This window comes from Neofelis nebulosa, chromosome 18 (assembly GCF_028018385.1).
Source record: "Neofelis nebulosa isolate mNeoNeb1 chromosome 18, mNeoNeb1.pri, whole genome shotgun sequence".
NCBI lineage: Eukaryota > Metazoa > Chordata > Mammalia > Carnivora > Felidae > Neofelis > Neofelis nebulosa.
The window spans coordinates 32,991,346-33,004,467 of NC_080799.1; the positions used below are offsets into that span (position 1 = coordinate 32,991,346).

Genomic DNA, 13,122 nt, shown 5'->3' on the forward strand with positions numbered 1-13,122 from the left:
ACCATCCCTTTCCATTATTTACTGGCCTCTTCACGGTCTTTCCCTCCTGAGATTGTAAGCTCTGTTGAGAGCAGAGATGTTGTCTCTTTTGATAGACTACTGTCTCCAGGGTCTAACACAGAGTACAGGTGCTTAATAAACACCATAAATGATACTATGCTAAGTGTTTTACAAAGTTTTCTTCCTTCAAATAGAGCAGAGTAGTGGGGGGGGGGGGGGGGGGGGGACCACACCAGTATCCTACTAATGACCCTCAAAGCCAAACCCCAAAATGTTTTATGGGGGTTAGGGGCTTTAAAAGTGGAAGACAGACTGTTAAGAAAACGTGTATGCGGAAACAAATTTCAAACACCAACAAAAAATTAAGAGTCGGTTTGCCATTAATGATAGCATTCGCCTGATGATTCAAACAGCCCAGGGAACTCTTTTCAAATCTACGTGAAGAAATGGGAGGAATGAGGTAGTACCCAGGCCTGGGACGCTAGGCGGGAGCCCACTGGGGAGAAAAGACCCTTGAACGGAGAACAGATGCATTTTCCCAGCTTCTCTCCCACCTTTACTACCCACTTAAAGGCACGGGCTCACTCTCGAGAACTTGAGATGACCCTCTACCGTTGCTCCCATGACTCCCTTCAGCTCTGCCCCAGGCCCTGTCACATTCGCTTTCCTAACCCCGATCCTGAGCTTTGGCCCCAGATGCTCAGAAGGAAGCGTCCCGGACTCTCACCCGGTCCTCGACGCCCCCAGCGTCTTGACTGCAGACGCTGAGGCTGCCGCATCTCCCGGCAACCGCGTGTGAAGCAGCGGGGCCGCCATTGGGCCCGACAAGCGCGACGACTGCGCCTCTCCCCGGAAGTCGTGGGCCTTCTAGCCGCCCCTGTGGCCCGGAAGACGTGCGCGCGAGCGGCGGCCTTCAGCCAATCAGGAGCGCCATGGGACCGCTCCGTGATCCCGGCGGGCTAGAGCGCCGCCGAAGCTTTCTCCTCCCTGCCCTGCCTCCAGGCCCCTCCTCTCAGTTGGAGGACTTTCCCCGCCTTGCCAGGTGCGGCTGTGAGAGCGGCCAAGGCGCTGCGAGAAGAGAGATCCTTGGCAGCTCCGGCCAGCCCTGAGGGTCCCCAAGGAAGGGCAGGGACCGTTAGTGGACCTCTACTGGTCGGGTGCCACGAGTATTATCTTTTTGGAGTCAAAGCATCCCTTAGTCAAACTGAAGAAACCAAAGCTCTGGTTAACACCAGCACGCAGAGACAAGGGGCAGCCGGGATTCGAACTAGGCTGCTCCACCCAGCATCTAGTGGGGGGGGGGGGGGGGGGAGGGTTCTATACCCTCTGCGCTATCCTCACAGACTTTGGAACTAATCTTATCTTTGCGGAAACTGAGGTTTGACGGAGCGATTTACCCAGAAATCTCAGAGCTGAAATCAGAGAGGAGTCAGTTTTCAAGAGGCGTTAGTCCTTGAACTTAATTTTTTTTTTATTTATTCATTAATTTTGAGACACAGAGATAGAAAGCATGAGTAGGGAAGGGGCAGAGAGAGGAGAGGAAGTGAGAATCCCAAGCAGGCACTGCACCGCCAGTGCAGAGCCCGACGCCGGGCTCCATCCTGCAAGCTATGAGATCATGACCTGAGCTGAAATCCAGGGTCCTCAGTAGCTTAACCCAATGAGCAACCCAGGAGCCACTGAACTTACATTTTTAAGGGAGGTCCAGGGGTCCGCCAGACCTGCTGCAAGCAGGTAAGGGTCTTTTAGTATAGGGAAGGGCAGGGCCCAAGGCACGGTGGGGGGTAAGGAAGCAGAGGGAGCCCCTCCCCTTAGTTTCTAAGAATGGAAAATGTTGCAACCTTTGGAAACTGTATAGAATTATCAAAAGGACATTAAGCCAGCTACAGCGACTTGTTACATATAAAGCACTGTTCGATTTTGCAACAGTGTAAAATAAGTAACTCTCTGCCAACTCTATAAGGCACCACCATTTCTTACCCCACTGGTTTAGGGTTCCTTCAGAATGTTGGGCAGAGATTTTCAGTGTCCTGAGAGCAGGGGAAATTGTACCCTAGCTCACAAAGATCCCTCAAGACAGCCGTTGAAGTGGGAATCTCTTCCCCTCCATCCCCAAAGCTGAGGGGGAAAAAAAAAATCACAATTCGTTGGAACTCTCATACACTGTCAGAAGTTTAACTCTGCACCGCCAAGCAATTTGACAATTACTCATCCTTTCATTTTTTTCAAGTCTGACATGCACGAAAGAGTGTAAGTTAAGAGCTCCCGGGTGGCTCAGTGGGTTAAGCGTCCCACTCTTGATTTCAGTTCAGGTCATGAACTCATGGTTCATGAGTTCAAGTGCCGCGTCAGGCTCCATCCTGACAGCGCCAAGCCTGCTTGGGATTCTCTCTCCCTCTCTCTGTTCCCCTCCCCTGCTTGTGCACTCTCTTTCTCAAAATAAACTTAAAAAAAGAGAGAGAGAGAATATAGTTAATCTAAGTTATAAAACATAATAAAATAAATACCTGTGAATGAACGTACCACCCAATTTATGAAACAGAACATTAACCCTTACTATGGAAGCTTCCTGTGTGCTCCTCCCAGGTCCCACCTTCTCCCTGCTTCCTCCTAAAGATAATTACTATCCTAACTTTTTTAAACCATTTCAACTTTTCTTTAGGTAATTACTATATATATATATATATATATATATATATATATATATATATAGTATGTGTGTGTGTGTATTCCTAAACTAAATATATGCTTTTGCTTGTCTTTCCATCATAAAATTATCTCCATTCTGCATTATACCTTCTACTGGTTCATCCCATTCCTGTTATATTAGTTGTTTCTTGCCATGTAGCATTCATCCATTATATGAATATCCCACAATTTATACTTCCATTTTCCTATCACCAACATTTAGATTATTTTTTCCTCCCCCCCCCCAATTATGTGCATTGCTGTGAATATGCTTCTACAGTCTCTTGAATCATGTGTGTGAAAATTTTTCCAAAGTAGAATTGTTGGCTTAGAGGGCATATAAGACATGTTGAGTTTTCCATAGTGGTTGTGCCAATATACATTCTCAGAAATATCTCCTTAAATTTGAGCACAGCTCCTTCCTTATTTTCCCAAAGCACAGTGAAGACTAAGCTTCCATGTTAAAAATTTTTCAGCGGAAGCTTCATCATAATATAAGCAAAATCTGAAAACTAAACAGCTTAATTCACTGTTGGGAGTTCTTTGATCATGTCTCTTCATTGAAGATTCTCAATCCAGTTACCCTCTTCCATGGGGCAACTCATCTTGCCTTTTTTATCCAGTCTTGCCTTCCCTAGAGTCCCATCTCTTTTGGTCTCCAGCTCTAATCTAAGAAGGTAAAGGCTGGAGCACCTGGCTGGCTCAGTCAGTAGAGCATGGGACTCTTGATCTCAGGGTCATGAGTTCAAGCCCCACATTGGGCATAGAGATTACTTCTGGAAGGGAGGGAGGGAGGGAGGGAGGGAGGGACCTCCAAATGAGTAACAGAAAGGCAAACAAGTATTAACACACAGCACGTAAAGACAGCCTTGCCCACAATGTAGTTGTTCTTATACATCACCGAGCACTGTACTTGTTCATAATTGTTCTGAGCTTCTTCATTCCAGGATGAATTTTTGCTTTACTTTCATACACCCAGAAGACCCATTAAACTGTTTTTCAGAAGAGCAGCCTTCCCCTAGAGATGAATTTTACAATCATCCCTAGAATAGTTCTGTTGGTTAAAGTTTCTTGGCCTGAAAGTAACAGAAACTATCTGAAGAGGGCTTAAGCAGAAAAGAATTTGATACTAACGATACATGGATGTCTTAAGGCAACAGAAAGTAATTTCTCATTGAGGAAGTTTGAGTCAAGTGCCCTTCTCTAACTCAATCGAGAGAGGTGAGGTCATAGTGTACCAAATGGCTTCCAATGAATACTTGCTACAGATGAGAGGTAGTTTATTTATTTTGAGAGAAAGCCCGCGTGTGCTTGAGCAGGGGAGAGGCAGAGAGAGGGAGAGAGAGAATCCCAAGCAGGCTGTGCACTGTCAGCGAAGTGCCAGACAAGGAGCTGGAACTGTGAGATCATGACCTGAGCCAAAATCAAGAGTCGGCTGCTTAACAGACTGGCCCACGCAGGCGCCCCTAACCATTTCTAAGCATAGCGCCCAGTAGTGTTAACTACATTCACAATGCTGTGCAACTATGTCCAGAATTCTTTTCATCTGAAACTTGATGCCTCTTCTGAAACAACTTCCTCTTCTCCCCTCCCCCCAGCAACCACCATTCTTTCTGTCTCTATGAATCTGATTCTGTCATATGAGAAATGTCATAGAAGTGGAATCATACAGTATTTGTCTGGCTGTGACTGGCTTACTTTACTTAGCTGGATTACTTCACTTCCGTTATTCTTTTTTTCCAAATATCTGCCATGCATAGTCTTTCAGCCTGAGTTAATTATTTTAAATTGTAATATAGAAATATAAAATAGAAATTTTAAATATAATATAGAAATTATAATATAGAAATATAATACAGAAATACCAAAGCATGGGACAGAAAGGGGGAAGAAATATAAAACAGCTAAAGTTTTTGGGAGTTTTGATCAAAAGTATCATACCACCTGAAAACATGCTTTTGCCTATAATGGAAATCTCTAAAGAAAACTACCCCGATTTTAGAGCATTCTTGCATAAATAACCTACTGATACAAAGAAAGAATATAAGAAGACACTCTCAAATGAATTTTATTTGATTACCAATAAAATGTACAACCCAATCAGATTTTAAAAGCCTTGGGAAAAATAAAAATCCTTGGGAAAATGGGAAATTCATGTTCACTAAATGAAATGAACATATAAATATAAATTGTAGCATGTTACAATGCATTGATTGTGTTGACTTTTCTATTAGTTAATGAGGTCACAAAGTAATCTTAAATTCAGAGTTACATTTTCCACTGTCCGTTTCTGTGGGGACTACACTTACTTCCGTCTTCACCCAGAGTTTGTGAGGCATTATTTTCTACTTGGAATTCTCTCACAAGAAGTCTATTTTAAAAACCAACTTAAAAAAAAAAAATCATTTATAATAGCATAGTTTATTATGGCTTAAGATTCTGGCAATAACTTTATGATCTGAAGCTGGAAAATTCTCCCCAACACTGACACACGTACACTTGGCAAAGGCCGTCTAGTAGGCCAACTGGCCTGAGTGAGATCAGCACTCCACATGGAGGTTTCTGAAATGAGGTTAAGAGGTGAGTACTTGTGCTTTTATAAAGTTGGCACTTAAGTCTGTAGAAACACTGGTGATTCTGGAAAGAAAAAAGCAATTTGTATTTGAGATGATATTTATAAACAGAGTGGAACAAAAAAATTACAGAGTTCTCTCTGGGAACACAGCTTTCAAAAGAGGAGCCACCCATAGGTTGATGTGGGGTATTACAGCTCAAGTTACAATTGACGGGCTTACGAAGAACGCTCTTTAGTAACTTTAACTTGAAAGGAAAGCTTATAATCTACGCCTTATAACAAATCATACATCAATTATACCTCAATTCCGGCTCCAATGGAGCCCACCTCTGATTGTTAGGACAAACAAGACAATCCCTGTGCATTACTTAGTACAGTGTGTAGTGTATTATAACACCCAATAAATGTTAGCTGTTGTTATTGACAAATGCCCCAAGTGCATCTTGGTTCAAAATGGGAATATGATGATAAATATAACAGGGGCTCCTGGCTGGCTCAGTTGGTAGAGTGTGTGACTCTTCATCTTAGGGCCCCGAGAACAAGCCCCATGTTGGGTGTGGAGACTAGTTAAAAAAATAAAAATTTAAAAATAATTTAAAAAGAAAAGATAGGGGCGCCTGGGTGGCGCAGTCGGTTAAGCGTCCGACTTCAGCCAGGTCACGATCTCGCGGTCCGTGAGTTCGAGCCCCGCGTCAGGCTCTGGGCCGATGGCTCGGAACCTGGAGCCTGTTTCCGATTCTGTGTCTCCCTCTCTCTCTGCCCCTCCCCCGTTCATGCTCTGTCTCTCTCTGTCCCAAAAAAAAAAATAAATAAAAAACGTTGAAAAAAAAAAAAAAAAAAAAAAGAAAAGATAAATAAAACAAAGGTGAATAAGATCTTCATGGTCTAAAAGATACCATGACTAATTAAGAGCTAATGAGTCCTCTGAAAATAAAAACATTTTTCTTTAAGTACCTCGTGAACTACAGAGCAATTTTTTTTATTATTCTAGATCAGGGTTCCTCAATCTCACAGTAATAATGGTTTGGGTGGAATAACTCTGTGTTGGAACGGGCCAGCCAGTGCACTGTGTTTTGCAGCACCTCTGGTCTCTACCCACCAGATATCAGGAGCGCCCCTCCTCAACTCTGCATCTTTCTGTTGCTGGGGACTATCACTGTGAGTTCAAAGGCCAACGTGGGCATCAGTTTCCACCCCTGCTCCCCGCAGAGCCCCCGATGCCTGCCTGTCTGGCCAGTGTCTGCTCAGGGCCTGAACATCACCATCTACACATTCTAGACTCCACTAGGGGCAAATGCCAGGCACCAAACAGTGGAATCTCAATCTGGGAGTCAAAGACTCTGGAAATCACCTCCTTTCAGGCCAGCGGAACAAGAGAGGGCCAGGATCCCTGAAAGATCAATGCTCTTAGGTGAAAGCCTCCAGATGACTCAACGGGAGTCAGAGGAACTATGCAGCCTACCCACACACACTGGGGGCCGTTTTCTTTTCTCTCTCAGTATATAAGCAATCACATAATATCCGTGATTCTGCCTTTTGGCCCACAGAGCCTAAAATACTTACTATCTGGGTCTTTATAGAAAAAATTTGTCGGGGCGCCTGGGTGGCGCAGTTGGTTAAGCGTCTGACTTCAGCCAGGTCACGATCTCGCGGTCCGTGAGTTCGAGCCCCGCGTCAGGCTCTGGACTGATGGCTCGGCGCCTGGAGCCTGTTTCCGATTCTGTGTCTCCCTCTCTCTCTGCCCCTCCCCCGTTCATGCTCTGTCTGTCTCTGTCCCAAAAATAAATAAAAAACGTTGAAAAAAAAAATTTAAAAAAAAAAAAAGAAAGAAAGAAAAAATTTGTCAACTCTTGTTTTAGGTAAGTATCTTACGGTCAATATAGAGAAACGTGCCATAACATTTGGTGTTCATTCTACCTGACGTCATCTTTGTAGCAAAAAAAGGGGTGGGGGGTGTGCCTGGGTGGCTCAACTGGTCAAGCGTCTGACTCACAGTTTCGGCTCAGGTCATAATCTTACAGTTCATGAGTTTGAGCCCCGCATCAGGCTGTCCGCTGTCAGCACAGAGCCCACTTTGGATCCTCTGTACCCCTCTGCCCCTCCTCTGCTCTCTCTCTCTCTCTCTGTCTCAAAAATAAGTATTTTTAAAAAGGATTTTAAAAGAAGTTATGTGCAAGTAAATAAACATCTGAAAGCGTTTTCCAAGATGAATGCCCATGGAGCCTACACTTGGGTTAGAAACTGTTGCTAATGTCTAAGAGGCCTGTTTTCAGCTTAGAACTGGTAAAGACCTTAGAATTATTATCTAATTACTGGCCTACTGCCATTACCTTAAAACAGAGACCACAGGTAGAATTATAACACATCTTATCTTTCTTTTTTTCTTTTTTTCCTTTTTTTAAGTAGGTCTCATCCCCAGCACAGAGCCTAACAAGGAGGGGCTTTAACCCATGACCCTGAGATCAAGACCTGAGCTGAGGTCAAGACCCCAAGGCTTGGGGCCTCTGGGTGGCTCAGTCGGGTTTAGTGTCCAACTCTTGATTTCAGCCCCGGGTCATGATCCCAGAGTCAAGGGATGGAGCCCCGTGTCAGGCTCCACTACTTGGGATTCTCTTTTTCTCTCTCCCTCTGCCTCTCTCCCCTGCTCACGATCTCTCTCTCTCTCTCTCTCTCTCTCAAATAAAAACATAAAAATAAAAACAATTTAAAAGCTTTAAAGAAAAAGAGTCAGAGGCTTAACCGAATGGGCCACCCAGGTGCCCCCACACATTATCCTTCTTAACAGGCCTAAAGAAGAAAGAAATTAAGAGTTTGACTTCCACAGAATATTCAGTTGTTACCCCTCGCCACCCCCCCCCCCGGAAATGAAACCAACCAATATGAAATAACCTTCTTGGATAACATGTTGATAGCATTTAAACAGGGAGCATTAACATAACCTCAAAATACTGCTCTGCTCTATACTCTCCCCACCTCCAGAGCAGGTAATTTATGGAATAGGATTAGAGAAAAAGATCAGGAAATTGATACTCAGCAGTGAATACCATTATGACAGCACTTAACCCACTGAGCAGGGTCACCAATTTTGACCTTCACATGACCTTTTCTACCTTTCTAATTGACAGAAGGTTGAGGAGTTAAGTGGAATTGGTCTTCAATAGCCTCAAGCATAGAGTTCATCAAACAGGTTAGCACAGAGGGTCTTGTGATCTAGTAGAAAGTTCATGGGATTTAGTACAAATAGCCAAATGTTTTCCAAACTTCAGGATCATTCAACCTTCACTATACAATTAATTTTTTACCTTTAAGTTGGCTCATGTAAGTGTTTGAGTTTTTTTGGTTTTGTTTTGTTTACTTAACTATGAAAAGTTACTTTACTTATACTGTGAAAAGCAATTGGCACTATTGTCAATAGAAAAACCAGTTATTACTTGGCATAAATAGAAGTTACCCATTGAAATAACTTTAACACACACGGTATTAAATCCTAGCTGGGTACAGTTGTTGCCTACCAAAGCATAAGAGAGGTGCTGGAGATCACGAACCCCAAACTAAGGATGTTCTCCTAGACAGAATCAAAAGGACCACAAAAGAATTTAAAGGGGAATAACTTCCCCCCGGAGGACTTGTTGCTATTTAATGCTGTGCCCCTGTACTGCCTACAATCATCCTGTTTCAGAAACATTGCCGAGTCCCTCTCCCCACCCCACCCACAGCTCCTGGTGGAATGTCTTACTTACCACCCTGTCCTTAGTAAGCCTAAATAAGAGAAATCGATCTCACTCTGGGGGTGAGCAGGTAAAGCTTTAACAACACTGTTCCACGCACAGCACTAGGTTTCAAAAACCTCCCGAAGTTCAAAAGATCTAATCCATGCAGGAACAGACCACTTCACCTCCACTTGCCTCATTTTTTTTTTTTTTTTTTTTTTCCAACAGAAGGGACTGAGGAAACCAGCAGAACACAGACCTGGAAACAATCAAGGAATACTACTTCCAAAGGCACTTACTTGGCAAAGGCCTGAGCAGCCACTCGGATGGCTGGGGTCTGGTTCTGTACTAGGGAGGGTGACTTCTCGTCTCTGAGGCAGGGACAGGTGTGTTCTCAGGGGGCACTGACTGCTGGGCCTGGGACCCAGGGGGTGGAGATGCGGTGGCAGGGGGTTCCTGACTCAGCTCCTGGCTCGCTGGTAGTGGAGTCTCAGAAGCCTGTGCAACTGGCTTCTGAAACTCCTGGGCCGACGCAGACTGGCTGGGAGTCATCTCTCGAACTAAAGACATGATGCTCTGGGGGTCCTGCCGGGTGTGACACAGGGCCTGAAAGTCCGGGACAGCAAGGGAGAGCCGCAGGTCCACAGTTTGGTTCTGAAAAGACTGGGATGACAGAAGCTGGATCACAGACACAGGGGTGCTCAGGGCCTGGGCTTGAGCCAGAGCCAGAGCAACTGGAGATGTAGTTTCGGAGACCAGAGAAAGATTCTCAGGCTGGCTCTGTGAGGCTAGGGGGGCTTGGAGGTGGCTCTGTGAGGCTGCAGACAACAGCTGGTAGCTTTGAGAGGCCAAAAGGGCCTGGAGGTTGCTCTGTGCAGATGCTGGCACCAGGGGATGACCCTGAGAGGCCACGGGCACCAAGAGGTGGCTCTGAGTGGCCATGGGCACCAAGGGTTGGCTCTGCGTTGGCAGAGACACCAAGGACTGGCTCTGAGAGGCAGGGACGAGTCCAGGTTGACTCATGGAGGTCGAGGGGGCAGCGGGCAGACTCTTAGAAGCCAGGATGGGCGCAGCCTGACTGCCGGAAGCCAAGGAGGCGGCAGGCTGACCCGCAGTGGCAAGACTGACTGCAGGCTGGATCCTCAAAGAACGCACAGCTGGAGGCTGGCGGGCGGAGGCCCAGGGGACTCCGTGCTGGCTCCTGAAGGGGAGGACGGCTGGGGCCCGAGGCCGGTCGGGAGGAGACACAACGAACTCAGGCGGCCCCAGATGCGTGGATGACGATCCCTTCACGAACCCTGGCAGCCCGGCCCCAGGGCCTGGGGAGCGAACTCCCTCGGAACTTCCGACCGGTTCAGGTTTGGGGCCCAGGTCCTCTCCGCGCAGGTCTTGCGCGTCGCCGCTCTCTTGGACACTTTGCGTCGCGTCTTTGTCCTGGTCCTCCTCCTCCAGCCGGTTTTCGAGCTGGCCCGTGACGGTCATATCCAGAGAAGCAACGGTCTGAAGGAACCTCCTGCGGCTGCAGCGCCGCCGGAAGCCCCTCAAGTTGCGGGACACGTTGCAGATGGTGAGAGAGAAGCGGTGGCTGACCGTCTGGCTTAGCGCGTCCACCATGGTGGAGGAGAGCACGTGGAAGGGCCTCTTCGAGGGCTCTTCCGCAGTCAGTTCGATGTTGCCGGTGTACCAGAAGACCCACCACAGCAGGCTGAGGAAGATGATGATGGAACCCAGGTAGAGCAGCAGGTCGCAGAAGACCAGGCGCGCGAAAACCCCGGTGAACAGCACGGTCGCGCCCACCGTGTCGAAGGCGACGCCCAGCCAGAAGAAATGCCTGCAACGGCCGAGGCCCGTCCGCTTCCGGGTCTCCTCCACGGAGTTGCTTGAAAGCTCCATGAGTTGCCACTGTCGCCGCCGCCAGGTCCGCAGAGGAGACCAGCCCGCCACCCTCCGGTTGTGGCCTCTGGGTCGCCATGGCAACGCCCCTGACGGGAGGGGGGTAGAGTGGGCGGGGCGAGAGGGCAAAAGAGGCCGCCTATTACCTGCCGTGAGAAAAAAAAAAAAAAAAAAAGGGCGGGGGCATCCCCCAAGCCAGGGGCGCATGCGCCGTGCGTCCCGTTGCCCGCGCGCTCGACCTCCCCGCATGCGCAGTGTTTCCGCCCAGTGCGTCTCTCGCGTTTCCCCAGCATCAGGACCCGAACGTGGGGAATTTAGCTCTGGCGCTGGTGGTCTCTGTCCCGCTTTTCGGGGGTGAAGTGCTGCATTCCTCTCCCCACGCCCTGCCTTTGAGAGCCCGGGCCAGCTTTGAGGGAGAGCAAAGGGCAAGGACCCTCTTCTAGTAACTTCGCCCGCAGCTGGGAGTACAGCGTGGCCCCAGGTGCTGCCACCTCCTGAGGAGTTAATGGTGTCCTTTGTTTTGGTGAAGAAGCGGCTAGATTAGGATCTATTGTTAGAGCTTAATTCCCATCTTATCTATTTGCTGGTAGTTACGTTCTTGCCGGTTAATAGCACACCTAGAAGTGAATTCTCTGAGGGTTTTTCCACTCTCCATTGTCTTTCCTTTTATTGTTACCATTTTTGTTCACCTGTTGGCCCTGGCCCCTGGGGATACTTAAGTATCAGCGTTTCCCACTCTTCCCAACAGAGTAAGGTAGGAAAACTGTGTCAAAAATAGGAACACCGACTGGAACCCGAAAACCACAGTAGATTAAAAATGAGTTCATTGGAACCTTGGGAATTGGGCGTGAGAAAATTAAAACCAGCGTAAGACCTGGTGTCATTCAGGTTCTGTTAATAAAAAGTCACAGCCAAGCACCGGCCCCTGGTCTCTAAGTTGCTAAAGGTGGATTTTTTTTTTTTTTTTGATGATCTTTTATTTTAAAATACATTAGATGTGCAGAAAAGTTGTGAAGAGAGTATAGAGAGTTCCTCTATACCCCCCCCCCCCAACACCCAGTGTCTGCGCTTTGTGTTTTAAAATGGATTACAAAGCAGCTCCTTAATTCTCTTTATAGATACTTCTACAAGTTTGGGAACCAATGTTTCATGAATTTCTTGAATCAGTCAGTAACATTACTTCTGAACTTGAGTACCCCTGAAGTACGCTAAGGGATACCTGATGTCCCAAGACAAAATATAGTCTCTCTTCCTACAGTGTCAATTTTCCTCGATGGCAAGTATTTTAAAACAGTAATATTACAAAAAATAAACATGTTTTATGGAATAGAATCTAAAATGAGAAAGTAGGGGCACCTGGCTGGCTTGGTTGGTAAAACATGTGACTATAATCTGAGACTTGTGAGTTTGGGCTCCACCTTGGGTGTAGAGATCTCTAAAATCTTGAAAAAGAAAGAAAGCCCCTATCCTGGAGATACAGCATAAATCTATTCCTCCTGTTAAATGCATAAGGATATTCTGTTCTCCATAATTTCCTTGTGTTTATTTTGATATTATTGAAACAGTTAAAAATATATAAGAAAATAAAAGTTAATATTTCATGTAAAAATTTCTCCAGTTTGTTACTACCCCAGGGCTTGCTTTATTTTGACATTTGGGATACTAGATTAGAAAATTTCTTTTGAAGGGTTCCTGGTTGGCTCAGTCGGCCAGGTGTCCGACCTTTGATTTTTGGCTCAGGTCATGATCTCATGGTTCATGAGATGGCACCTGAGTCTAGCTCTGTGCTGACAGCGTGGAGCCTGCTTGGGATTCTCTCTCGCGCGCTCGCTCTCTCTCCCCCTCCTCACCCACCCTCCCTCAGAAATAAATAAATAAACATTTTTTTTTAATTCTGTTTGAGAAATACTGCTATATACAGGATGGTGGCATAAGAGAAACTCCTTCATTTTTGGAGGAAAATAAAATAACCCTGCCAACAAAAGATGTCCATACCAATATAAAAGAGAGAGAAAACACAATTTATTACTGAGTAATTACTAATATGTTTATATGCATGTAAGGAAGCACAAAAACCTTTGGGTTACCTTTGTGGTGTCGATGGGGGAAACAAAGGCAAATGAAAAATTAAATTCCCTTGCCGCCTATAGCCCATTGACAAGTCCTTGAGACCAACAGAGTCACCTCCCTCTAGGAGCCCAGCTGCCTGGATGATGACACTTTGCTAAGGGCAAAAGGCAATCTTAGCTTAACATT

General features: G+C 46.3%; 2 protein-coding genes across 3 annotated transcripts in view; both read right to left on the reverse strand.

Annotated features, from left to right (window-relative positions):
* Positions 1-872, reverse strand: part of RRN3 (RRN3 homolog, RNA polymerase I transcription factor) — a 31,787-nt gene extending 30,915 nt beyond the window's left edge. Inside the window, exon 1 of one of the 2 annotated variants that reach the window (XM_058710911.1) lies at positions 728-872. In XM_058710911.1, the coding sequence (XP_058566894.1) occupies positions 728-816 (89 nt within the window). In that variant the 5' untranslated portion in view covers positions 817-872. The remainder of the gene's footprint in view (positions 1-727) is intronic. The other variant, XM_058710910.1, reaches the window with a different exon arrangement.
* A 3,866-nt stretch (positions 873-4,738) lies between these two features.
* Positions 4,739-11,034, reverse strand: LOC131500922 (proline-rich protein 36-like). The gene is made up of 2 exons (XM_058710519.1): positions 9,273-11,034; positions 4,739-5,325 (listed from the first exon to the last, which is right to left on the reverse strand). Exon 1 carries the CDS (start codon positions 10,864-10,866, stop codon positions 9,322-9,324), a length of 1,545 nt encoding a protein of 514 aa, XP_058566502.1. The 5' UTR covers positions 10,867-11,034; the 3' UTR covers positions 4,739-5,325; positions 9,273-9,321.
* Between the last annotated feature and the right edge of the window lie 2,088 nt (positions 11,035-13,122).